This window comes from Symphalangus syndactylus, chromosome 8 (genome assembly GCF_028878055.3).
Source record: "Symphalangus syndactylus isolate Jambi chromosome 8, NHGRI_mSymSyn1-v2.1_pri, whole genome shotgun sequence".
Classification (NCBI taxonomy): Eukaryota; Metazoa; Chordata; class Mammalia; order Primates; family Hylobatidae; genus Symphalangus; species Symphalangus syndactylus.
Window position 1 is genome coordinate 138,563,120 of NC_072430.2, and position 13,321 is coordinate 138,576,440.

Below are 13,321 nucleotides of genomic sequence, written 5' to 3' on the forward strand. Positions count from 1 at the left end.
CTGTTTTAAAGTTTTCAGTTTAAATCAGAATACAAAGAGCAGAGACTGGAGAGTGACTCTCCTTTAGGGCTCACGCCTGATGAGGTTGGAGGGAATAATATTGGTAATTCTCCTTGATATATTTAGAAAATGATGTTTTTCATTTCCTCTCCATCTTTCTTAGGAGGGTTTCAAAGAGCCCCAGTGGTAGTTTCAGTGGGAGAGCCTTGGTTTTATATTGTTCCTTCAAGGTATATCAGCATTTTCAGTGCACAAATCCCATCATGGTCAGAAAGAAAATTAACCAACAAATATGCACATTTAATACATTATCTGTTAAACCTTTGGGTGGAAGGGAACTCTTTATTCAAAACCAGAAACCTAGAAACTCTGAATGAGAAGATAAACATATTTGATTATATAAAACAGTTTTATATAATTGATAAATTAGGGGAAATGTTTGCAATGCATATAATGAACAAAGGCTTTTATCTCCTAATATAGAAAGAGCTCTTGTGAATTTATAAGAGAAAGACCACCCATAGAAAACTTGTCAGAGAAAATAAATAATTCAGAGAAAGAAGAGTCCAATGGCCAATAAGCATATAAAAAAGGACTTAATCTTGTGGATAGGAAAGTTCAGATGGAAACAAGGAAACGCTGTTTTAAACCCAGCAGATGAACAAAAGTTAAAGGGAGTCTCTGGTGTTGGGATGATGCTGGGAAATGGACATTGCTACTGGGAACCTGACTCGCTTCCCATTCTTAGGAAAGTACTTCGAAAATAGTTATTAAAGGAAAAACATGCAAACCTCTGTCGGAACTCTCTCACATCTGGGAATCTATCCTAAAGATGTATGTACAAAGATGTTTATTAGATCACTATTTGATGTCTATCGCTAGTGGGAGGCTAAAGAAAGTGTGCTGTATCCACACTGTGGAATATTATGCCGCTCTTAAAAGACAAAGTTTGATCTGTATCTATTAACTTGAAAGGATGATATTTTTTAAATATAAAAAACAAATTGCAAATTAATTTTATGGCATAATACTGTTTTCTAACAATAAAAACATGAACTTTAAAAATCGTATATATACTTCACTGGTTACAATGATCACACATTACATTCGTAATTTAGACAAGAATATAAGGAAAAGACAATTGTCAAATAGAACCCTGAGATTCCAAGATGCCCAAGGACTGCAGATGAGGGTCACCTGCCTCATTTGGCCAGTGGCCTCCCCCTGAGCAGGGCTGTGTGGAAGCACATACCTGTGGAAGCACATACCTCTGGGGACATCACATAGCAAAGGGACTGAGCAGTGTGTGGCCATCTGCTCTCCCAGTGTCCAGAGATGTCCTTCTCCAGTCCACTCCAGTCTTCTTTACACTGTGACCAAAAGTGATGTTTCCGAAACGTCACCGATGTGGTTTGGCTGTGTCCCCACCCAAATCTCACCTTGAATGGTAGCTCCCATAATTCCCTCATGTTGTGGGAGGGACCCAGTAGGAGATAATCGAATCATGGGGGTGGTTTCCCCCATACTATTCTCATGGTAGTGAATATGTCTCATGAGATCTGATGGTTTTATAAGGGGAAACCCCTTTTGCTTGGCTCTCATTCTCTTTGCCTGCTGCCATCCACGTAAGACGTGACTTGCTCCTCCTTGCTTTCCATCATGATTGTGAGGCCTCCCCAGCCACGTGGAACTGTGAGTCCATTGAACTTCTTCTTCTTTTTTTTTTTTTTTTTGTAAATTTCCCAGTTTTGGGTATGTCTTTATCATCAGCGTGAAAACGGACTAACACAGTCATTGTTCTGCTTAAAATTCTGGAAGGATTTCAGTGTTTCCCTACAGCATTCAGAATAAATTTCAGGCTTCTCAGCTTCCCCACCATGCTCATCCCCTGCTCTCTGTCCCCTGGCAGGCCTTCCATATGCTGGTCTTTAAACAGGGTGATCTGCCATGCCTGATGCTTTGCACATACTTGTCCTCTGGATTGCCTGTTCCATCCCGAACTTCTCTTCCTGCCCAGTTCCTGCTTGCCCTTTACAGAGCCAGGAATTGTCTTTTGCCAGGGTTGTACCTGATGGCCTGCCCACTTCACATAGAGACCCTTTGAGCCCCTATGGCACTCTTTTACTTGCATAGTAACAACCTTCTTTCCTTGAGAATGGTGAACTCTGGAGGGTGAAGATTGTGCCCGCCATCTCGGCACCTGGCACTTTGTGGTTTATTCAATGAATGAAAAAAATGGGTTCTTACCCATGTTTAGTTCATTATTTAGTTATTAGTTATGAGCTTAGCTTCCTGGTGTGTTATATACTGAGAAGCACCAATGGTGAGTAACAAATCAACAAGAGAATCATCACATAAAAGTTTAACATCTGCTCTGTGCCAGGTGCCTGGGCCATGAAGATTATGTGGCTGCTAGTTCCACATGGCCCTAAGGAGGGAAGGTGAAACTCTCCTTCACCACCTAGCTGGTGGCAGGGAGGGACTTGGGGATCCAGAAACCTGTCTGACTCACAGGCAGCCAGCCGATGTCCAAATGGTGTCCAAACGTCAGAGGGGCCAACATCTGAGCTGCAGAGAGAAGCAGCAGGTTATGGGTGATTATGTCTCCACAAGAGAGGGAGAAAAAGCAGACCAATCCCAAAACCTGAAGCAAAGGTGAGGGCGAAGTGGGATGGCTTCAGGCTTTTCCTTACAGTGATAAGATGTCATAGCTACACCAGATAGTCCTGTAAGAACTTACCACTAACTATATTTACAGACATTAAACAAAAAGACTAACAGCTCCTAAAGCCATGGCCTTTGAATTATGCTAACTTGGTAAACCCCAGCGAGGCACATGGTAAAATATTTAGAGCTTTCTTGAATCTATGCACGTGAGCTGTCTGAAGGAGCCATTCACGAGAACCGTGGCACTTTTGTAATCCATTACCTGTATTTTGATAATGAAATGATTGAATTTGGAGCTGAGCAAGATGGGAGCCTCGTCTGTCACTTTCAGGTGAAGGAGATGAAGTCCCAACAGCTCAGCAGTCTGTGGTCCTGGCCGTGCGTTATCTGGTTTAACTCAGGTCTCTTCCCCACGAGGCCAGAGCCACTGCATGACATCCTACTGTTGCCCCAGTCAGTGCTTAAGTGTGACAACTTGCGACATCCCTGTCCTTGGGGAACCTCCTCGATTAGCTCCGGCTTAAACCACAGGCGTTTGTCTGGCTAATACCTGTCTGGGAACGCCAGAACAGCGAGAGACGCCGTGTTGTTATCCTTAGGTTAAATCCTTGGAACGCTGTTTCTGATCATTGTTAAAGTTGTTCCGGGCTTACTCTGTGAGCAGATGGCCCCAGGCTGTGACCCTTCCCTGGCACCACATCAAAATACTCATTTAAAAGCTTAACCATACACAATGGCAACCTTATTAACTGCAATGCAAATGTACCCTTGGGAATTCTGAAGGAGTATTGGAGTGCTCTCTAGATGGTATTCAACAGAGAAAGGAAATGGACGTGAACCTCTGTGATTATTCTACATTAAAATTATCGATCACAGGACCTGTGTGGCTTATCAGAGGCAGGAAGTGAATTTAAAGTCAGTAAATGACTCCAGGCCGACTTACCAGGAGCTAGGGCATTTATAAGCATTGTGTCCTGAAGATAAGTTCACCCCATGCAGTTCTGAAAAGGACTCGTCAAACATGTCCTGCTGTAGAATAATTTCTAAAAATGTTCTTCAGATCTTAGGAGTAATATAAACATGCAGAAAAGTAGAAGGAAGAAAATAATGACCTGATACAAACTAAACGTTTGAGTGCTGCGTGGACAGTCTAAGGGAGGTTATTGAATTAGGGTGAAAAGAATAGAAAGAAGAGCACAGATAATTGTAATAGTAACAATAGCTAATATTTATTGAAGCTTTCCCATGCTGGGCACAGGTTCAAGTGCTTTACAGGGGTCACCTTATTTAATTATTACTCATTTCTGTGTAGGTGTGTAGCTGGTGGGCTAGTTCAGGTTCTTGACTTTGGGACAGAAAAGAATTTGAAAGTGAGTCAAAAGCAAAAGCAAGCAAGTTGATTGCAAAGCCAAAGTACACTCTAGCATCTGGTCAGAACAGGCCGCTCAGAGGCAAGACAGCTCTGTCTAATACTGGGGGATCTCCCTTTATGGGAAATTTGCATGATTATTCATGAAGGGGTGGGAAGGGGTATTGCTATTAAGCATGTTAGGAGTGGTTTCTTAGGCCCACATGTGCAGTGGCTGTACATGCTAGTACATCCGTCACATGTCTTATAAGCATTTAAAATCTCCACCCGGGGGTGTGTTTTTTACTATTATAATGAGCACAGGTCAGCCCAAGGACACTAATCACGGGTTTCTGTGCTTGTACAAATGTGGGGATTTTTCTCTTCTGCTCTCGCCTTTTTGCTGTAGGATGTTCTAACCACGAGCTCAGGATGCGGTCTGTGCACTGTTAGGTGGTTTGTTCTCTTCATCAATTTGACAAGTTTCTTGTTTCCTGTCAGGGGAGGCTCTGACCACCTCATCTAACCTGCCTCAGGTGCAGTCTTGTTGCCATTTTACACATAAGGAGTGGGAGGCAGAGAAAGGTTAAGTCCCTGCTGTTAAGGGAAGAGATGACATGAAAACATATGAATATAATATATATAATAGAATGTAATACAAACAGCATGGAGAGGCTATTTGCAGAGGAGGGAGTTATTAATTGTGAGATTGTTGCCTGGGGGAGCCTAGGATCTGCAGCAGCAGCTAGATGGAGGTGATGTTTGCTTGAAAGATCATGTACCCAGAGCCCCGAGTGTTGGTAGGAGAGGTAGAAGCAGGAGAGATAATGTTAGTCTGGGGAGGAATCAGCAGCCGGGGAGGGTGGAAATGTAGGCAGGGGCTAGGTTATGGAGAGTCTTTTATGGTATATTAAAGAATTTGGACTTTTTCCTGAAGTTGAAGAGAAATGTCCTGGGTCTTCGTGCAAGTATATGGCACAGTCTTAGTTGGTTACTCTGTTAGCAATATACTAACCTGAATGATCAGTTCCAAAGTCAGTGCGATCCAATCGCTGGTCATCTCTTACTGCTGGCTGTTGTTGGCTTTGTACCTGCTTTTTTGATGTTGCAGAATGAGAGGGGAACCAGGATGTGTTACACAGTTTAACATACACACCAGCTCATCAGAGAGAGCAAAAAGTCAGTGTCACCACGGGCCATGGGGAAGTACTGGCTAGATAACTGCCTGTGTGCTGGGGAAGGAGCGACAAAGGAAAACGCATGAAATCTACGCAAAGTTTGGAGGAGGTGTCCACCTGATAGGGAGTTAGCTGACAAGTTTCTTGTATTTCAATGTATTTGAAAATTCTGCCATTGTTTTAGCATCTACTTTTTCTTTGTGAATTGTTTGCAGACTTGGCATTCTGTTCTGTGGATCTGTCTTTGTATTTTGGTTTTTACTACCAAATGGCTTTGATTACTGAAGTTGTTTTTTTTTTTTTTTAGTCATTCTAACATCTGTTATACAAGTTTCCCTCATTATTCTTATTCAAAACTTTTCTGGCATTTCTTGTATATTAATTGTACAGAGGATCCTAAGGTGTATCTTGTGAATTCTTTCTTCTTTCTCCTTCTCCCAAAAATTCTAGTGAATATTATTATGATGATGTTAGGTTTGTGGAATCATTTAAGGGAATTTGGCATCTTACTATTGAGAAGAAATGCTATGATTTTCATTTATTCAAACATATATAATTTCCCAGTAAAGTTTTATGGTCTTTTTCATATGGGTCTGGCAGATTCCTTGTTAATTTGTTTCCAGCCACTTATGGTGGGGGAAAAAAGTAAGGTACTTTTTCTATTATGTTTTTTCAGTGACTACTTTTTGGTACGTAGGAAGGTTATTAAAGTTTTCCTTATCTATTCTGGAACAAGTCTCCTTACTAAATTACTTTTCTTTTTTTTTCTTTTTATCATGTCATGGAAAATTCCTCCCCTTTTTTGTTTATTAAGCTCCTTTCTCTTTCTCTTCCTAATCAGAAAAGGATGTTAGATCAGAAGACTTTCTAGCAGCTATTGAAATGCTATTTTTCCTTTTGATCTAGTATTATGATGCATTGTACAAAAGATGAATGATATAAATGTTCTTAATATTTAGTCATCCTACTCCATGGTCATGGTGTGTTATTCTTTTAAGGTACTTCTGGACTTCATTTATGTACAAAGCAATCTGAATTCTAAATGTCTGTTCCCTCTTGGTACCATTTCCACTCTCAGTGAGTTTCTGAACTGCTGTCCCTCTGCATGGCCTCTCCTTCTTCCTCCTCTCCTGTTCAGCTGAAGGTGCTCAGCTGGTTTCAGATGGACCTCAGCTGTCACTGCACGTCTCCAGCCAGCTGGGTGTTTGCCAGAGACAGGACACCAAGGGCACAAGATATCACTGGAGATGCGTAAAGGGAAAATTGCAGAATTCTCTCAGGGACAACACCAGATGGCCACTGGTTGTCAAGGAGACTTTGAAAACCATCTCAGTTGGGGTGGGTGAGACCCTGGGCATGAGAGATGGTCTCTAAGCTGCTCTGATGCTTGCTTTACTGAGGGGGTGTGCATGTGCTGGCCCAGAAAATCCTTTTCTGCAGAGTTCAGTCTCCCCTTTACAGAATTTGAAAACAATGTCTACAGAATGTAAACATTGTTTTAGGAAAGCAGGTGGAAGCATCGCTCCTTCAGGAGCCCCCCTCTGGAGAACCCTCATGTCTATTTGGCTGAGTCCCGGACTGACTTGAGAGAAAAAGAACATTTTGGAAGCTGCTGCCGTATGGGTCAAGTGTACCTTGGTGTATAAATAAATCTCAGCCTAGCCAGTCCTGAATATGCATTATTTATGCAAAACGGCTTTTGGGTATTAATGTCCGGTTATCAGCTGGTTCATTCACACCCCCTGGGATGCCCATAAGGGTTCTTGCTATTTGTCTGGGAAAGCATTGCTGCTCACTGGATCCACCTTTGCCCTTGAGGTACAGAGGAAGCTACCCTTCCAACAGGAGGGGCCGTGCAGTCAACCCGGTTGTCCTGAGGAACAAATGATCGGTGACATATGAGGCAGAGCTCTTTAAAAGTAGGGAATGATACAAACACAAAGCCTTATTCATGGGCACTGACCTACGTGCACTGTAGCTCAGGGATCACAGACTTTCTCTGTAAGGGCCAGCTAGGGTCATTGGTCAGGTGTGTCAAAAGAAGCAGTATTCAGTGATGCTGTACCTCCCTGCTTTGTAAAAGCGATTCTTAGCTCATGGACTGTACAAAAACAGCTGGGGGGCTTGGCTTGGTCCCAAGTTGCAGTTTTCCAATCCCTATTTTAGATGATTTAGAAGATATGTTTTTCCCTGACTCCAAGTGGTCACTTAAGCCATGGTGCAATAAATCTCTTCCTACTTGGACTCTTCTGGTCTGCGTTTCCACTCTGAGCTCTCTGAGGAAGATGGGGGCCCACTTGCCAAAGAGAATGCTTTCCCTTGCTCTGAGCATCCTGGAAGTTTCTCCTTTCAATAGGACTTGTTGCTTCTTTTGGAATAATACCTCGGAAAACAACATCAACGCACAAAAATGGATGCAGTTGTTTTGATTTTTTCTTTGGTGTTAGAGTTTTGGGAAGTCAGTATAATCCATTTTTTGACTAGATATATAGTCAAAGATTTCTATTTCCTTTTTTGAAATAGAGCATCTATTTCTTTTTTGGAAGTACAACATTGCTTAAAATGTTTTCACATTCATCTCTTCTTATTTTTAGGTTAAATTCTCCAAATTCGAATATTTCAAGTTACTTCTAGGGACAATAATTTGAATGGTAATGGTTGTTCTGGCCCAAGTAGTAAACTGATTTCTGGCAAGTTCTTAGCCTGAACTTCCCTAATCGGGGGCTGCTGCATGCACACCTGTCTTGTGGCAGCAGCAGAAACATGCAGTGCATTTTGTAGGCAACAGAACCTGCTGCGGACTAGAAAGGGTGGATGATGATGCTTGCTATTAGCCTCAAAGCAACCTGACCTACATTTGGAAGAAACGCCAGGCTGGCTGCTAGATTTGACTATAATACATCCCAGTCCTGGCTGTTTTTCACCTAAGTAATCTACCACTCAGGGTTGATGTGAGGATCAGTCAATGAACCAATTTACATGCCTAGCATAGGAGCTTACATGTAGGAGATGTTTAATAAACATAAATCCTTTTCTTTTAAGGATCTCACTCTGTTCAAGAGGCACTTGCTACAAGTCTGCCTTACGCAGGATCCAGGCCCTAGTGTAGGTTGCAGAGGTGTTCCATTCATCATTAAACGCCAAGATAAACAAAGCTAAACTTTAAGCAAAGCCAATAACCATTGTCTGTGTAGGTCAGTGTTTTGTGTAGGTATCTGACATTTTTTTTGCTTAAGATATTTAAGTCTAATGTAATATAATATAATGTATTAAGGTGCAAGAATGAGGTCTCATAACATATGTAATCGATTTTTCTGCCTGACTTTATTGAGGATATTCCCCAGAATTTGGATAATTTAATGCTTCCCCCATCAGGATTTGCCTTCAAACAGTTCATTGCAGCTTCTTTGGCTCTTGAAGGGATGATTTGATATTAGCAATAAAAATGTCTTGGATGGTTGAACTTTGCAAATTGTAATATGCTTTGTAGTTATCTAAAATGCTAAGCTAGCAAGTAGCCCAATAAAATCCTTTTGAAATGAAGCATATCTCAAACCCATTTTTTGAAATAGAGCATTGCTTAAAACATTTCCTGCTCCCCTCTGTGAGATAGTATCATGTAGCAGCGAAACAAATAGACATGGGGCTGGATTGCGGGGTCCAAATCGCGGATTCAACACTTCCTAACTGGGGGACTCAGACAATTCACTTACCTTTGTTGTGCCTCCATTTCCTGATTTGTTCATTGCAGATGATAATAGACATCATAGATAATGACATACATCAGAGAGTTGTTTGTAGATTAAGCCAATTAATTTAAGCAGACTGCTGGAACAGTGTCTGGTTTATAATAAGTGTTAGCTATTTTATAGTTTCGATTTAATTTGTAACAGAGAAATCCTTGGCATTATCAGTTTTGGAGTAAGACACAAAATAAACGTTTTAATCATTATGGAAGTAATTCATACTCATTGCCTCACGCTGGAAAGCAAATGGAAAAGAGAATAAACAGCACTCAAGATGTGATGCCCAAGGTGACCGCCATTTGTGGTTGATCTATTTCTCTTTGTGAATTGAGATTTGCATAACAAAACCATATTGTAAGTACAAGTTTGAGCCTAATTATTTTCACTTAACATATATGATAAGCATTTCCCCATAATAAAACAATTATTCATAACTTTAATGGCTGCATAATGTAATCATATTGATTAACCGTAATGTGTGACACATTTTCTTAGTGATGAACATTTAGTTTCTTTCTTTCTCTTTGAGTAGGGGGTGGGGGCAGCTGTTACGTATGGTGCTGGTGGCCAACAGTGATGCATATATATTCACTTACATACATATTTTTTCTTAGTATTTACTTATTCTTAGGGAAAATTCCCAGAAGTAAAGTCATTGGGTCAAAGGGATGAACATTCTTAAGGCTCTTGATAAACACAAGCTGTTTTCTTCCCAGGCTGTTTACACTTAGACATGGATGAGGGCCACCATGCTAGTCCCAAGGGTGTTGACATCTTGGACCACTTTGTATCTAACATCATAAGAAATGAATAAAAAAAGAGAATCATTGAAAGATCTTGAAATAAAATAATTTTAAAGTTTGTTGAGCATTTTTTTGTGATTAAAAAAAAAAAACACCAAAAGCTAGACACACTTTTGACCCAGCATGAATTGAAGATCACTTTCACTTCCTGTTGAGTTATTTTGGCTTGTGTATCAGTCTGGATTCTTCTCTCCTGTCTGGACTTAAGCTATTGCAGTAATAGCTTAATACCACTATTGCCATACTTGGTAGTTTAGTGATGAGGCATGCGCAATGCTAAGTCTTGGCCTTCTCTCTTCCCTCGCCAGCTACACGGTGGGTACTGTCCAGGAGAACAATGACCAGGTCTGGAAGTTCCAGAGGTACTTCCTGGTGCAGGAGTACTGCAGCCGCCTCAATATCCCCTTCCCCTTCATCATCTTCGCTTACTTCTACATGGTGGTGAAGAAGTGCTTCAAGTGTTGCTGCAAGGAGAAAAACATGGAGTCTTCTCTCTGCTGTGAGTGGTTTTTCCATGTGTACTTGGGATCAGAAGCAGCGATTAATTTCAGGGAAGGATGCCTGGTGTGTATCTCAACAGGAAGGAATTATTCACAGTTCTTTTACTGTTCACATCTGTACATCTGTAAAGATCAGGCATCAGGCCAACCAATGAATTACTCTAGAGGAAATGTAGATGAAGAAAGCACTGTAGATCTGCCGGGATAGCCTGCTTTGCGGGGGATGAATGACTTTTGGACAGATCGTGTAATAATAATGTAAATAGTATGTTGAACGGGCAGAATTCATGGGATAGTGTCCAATCATGACTTTGTTTTTGCTTTTCATTGTTCCCGTGAAATTTATTCTCTAGGAACCTTTAAATCTGACTCCAGCACAGTTTGTGACTCTTCTTAGGAAAATAGAAAATCTTACAATTGTTATACTTGAGAAAACATCATCTCAGTTTAGAAATAGGAACGTGTGGCCAGGCGCAGTGGCTTATGCCTGTAATCCCAGCACTTTGGGAGGCCTAGGCGGGTGGATTGCCTGAGTTCAGGAGTTTGTGACCAGCCTGGGCAACACGGTGAAACCCCATCTCTACTAACATACAAAAAAATTAGCCGGGCATGGCAATGTGCGCCTGTAGTCCCATAGTCCCAACTACTCGGGAGGCTGAGGCAGGAGAATTGCTTGAACCCGGGAGGTGGAGGTTGCAGTGAGCCGAGATCTCACCACTGCACTCCAGCTTGGGCGACAGAGTGAGACTCCGTCTCAAAAAAAAAAAAAAAAAAAAAGAGAAAGAAATAGGAACGTGCAATTCAATATATTAACCAGCCTATTAATTGCTATTCAGAGGTGAGACTCCTCCTCCCCACCCCGCTCCCAGCTGGTGGAGCTGTCAGGGAGCGTTGGTAGTGGGCTGTTCCCTCCCTTCGCTCCCATTCACTGGCTGTGGGGACTGACCCTCCACAGCTGGAGCACAGAGGGGCAGGATGGGAAGGGGAGCTGAAAGCCTTTTCTTAGTGATGCTGTTCTGGGCTGCTTCGTGCCCTCTGGCCTGGCAGATGTTTGAAACTGATCCTTGATTGTGTGGGCACTCAGGGGGTCCTTCAGAGAGTCCCTGGCTGTCCCGTCTGACCCCAACTCCTAGAACTTGGCCATGCTTTCTCTGGTGGCTGCCCCCAACCCCAGCCTCTGGTTTCCAGGGGTCCACCCCACACACTCCACACACTAATGTCTTCAGGAAGGCAGCCATCAACCCAACCCATCCACACATCAGACTGTGGATCATTCTCTCTCTCATGTGGTCACCTAGCCCTCACAAGCTGGGGTGCAGGCTGCTCCCCACCCAGCCACCTCTCCCTACCCCTGAAGTGGTAGCAGCTGTCAGCCATATGTCCTTTGAATGCAGAGAGCTGTCATCCAACTCTCTTCCTGGCCCTGTAGGAACCCACATCAGGCTTGAATTTCTCTCAGAGCCACTAAGCCAGACAATCTTCCTAGCCCCCAGTTATGCCTCAACCAGATTAAGCATGCAGGGAGGAAAGGGCCTGTTTTTATTTGTTTGGATGTTTGGACACAAAAGAAAAGATAGAAAGGGCACCCCTGGCCTTTTTCCTCACCCCCTAACCTCAGACCTAAGCCACAGATCCATCTCTAGGGTGGGGATGTAGCTGTGGGGCCAACTCCTCCATCAGGCACAGCGCCAGGGCCCACAGGACCTCAGGGGCTCCTGAACGTCTTTACATTTTCTTTAAAAACCAGAAGAAAAAAATGAGCTTTTAGATTAAAGAAAGTGTTCTCATATATATTCATGTATTTGTTTTATACCAACCAAGTCATAAAATATTTTTAATATATTTTTTTCTGAAGGAAGGGACTCAGAATGGCAAATGTGCCTAGGGCCTAGGGTGACCATCTCGTTGTAGTTTGCCCAGGACTTCCCCATCTTAGTACTGACAGTCCTGCGTCCTGGGAATCCAGTTAGGGTGAGCAGCCTGCGCCCAACCAGTTAGGGTGCAAGCTAGTGCCCGTCCAGTTAGGGTGCCAGCTTGTGCCCATCCAGTTAGGGTCAGCCGCCTGTGCCCATCCAGTTAGGGTGAGCCGCCTGTGCCCATCCAGTTAGAGTGCCAGCTTGTGCCCATCCAGTTAGGGTGCCAGCTTGTGCCCATCCAGTTAGGGTGAGCTGCTTGTGCCCATCCAGATAGAGTGAGCAGCCTGCGCCCATCCAGTTAGGGTGAGCTGCTTGTGCCCATCCAGTTAGAGTGCCAGCTTGTGCCCATCCACTTAGGGTGCCAGCTTGTGCCCATCCTGTTAAGGTGAGCAGATTGTACCCATTTAGTTAGAGTGAGCAGCTTGTGCCCATTTGCCCAGAACTATCCCAATTATAACATGGAAATTTTTGCCTTCTGGGAACCTCCTTGGTTTCAGGGACTGCTGGTCACCCTTCTAGTCTTAACGGCCCTGTGTGCTGGCAAGGGATGTAGAGTTAATGACTCGCGTTGGACCATGCTTTGGTAGCTTCAGGATTTCCATTTTCAGTTTCCTTCTTGTGAAAAAAATAAAGGAGGGTCATTTTAGGTCTCTAAGTGGATCAGTTATATATAATTGCATAACAAGTCACCCCAAAACTTGGTTTCCTGAAAGCATTTATTTGCCCATGATTCTGTGGGTCCCTCCTGGGGCAGGGCAGGGCAGGGCAGGGCAGGGCTGGGCTGGCTGCCTCTGCTCCTTGAAGTATCCAGTGGTTGGAAACTGGACCCCAGGCTGGCTGGTCTGGACATCCACACGGATTCTCACGTGCAGGGCTGGCCGGCCAGCAGCAGGGAGTCTCAGTGTCACCACACATAGCAGCTGGGTTCCTGCAAAAAGCAGGTACTGCAAGGCCCCTGAGGCCGTGGCTCAGAAAGTCAGATGACGTCACTTCTGCTGCATTCTATTGGTCCAAGCAAGTCACAGGCCCACCCAGACAGAGTGGGTAGAGAATGTGACCCCGCTTCTGGGTGGGAAGGACAGCCTGCCCGGTGGGTGGAAGAATCCGTGGCCCCGTTTGGCCACCTATCACTCTAGGCATCACTGAGCTGAATGCGCCAGTCC

General features: G+C 43.4%; 1 protein-coding gene across 2 annotated transcripts in view; it reads left to right on the top strand.

Moving 5' to 3' along the window:
* Nucleotides 1-13,321, top strand: part of TRPM8 (transient receptor potential cation channel subfamily M member 8) — a 160,822-nt gene that overhangs the window by 128,650 nt on the left and 18,851 nt on the right. For both annotated transcript variants that reach the window (XM_063645322.1, XM_055291029.2), the window contains one exon: nt 10,051-10,241. In XM_063645322.1, coding sequence (XP_063501392.1) covers nt 10,051-10,241 — 191 coding nt within the window. The remainder of the gene's footprint in view (nt 1-10,050; nt 10,242-13,321) is intronic.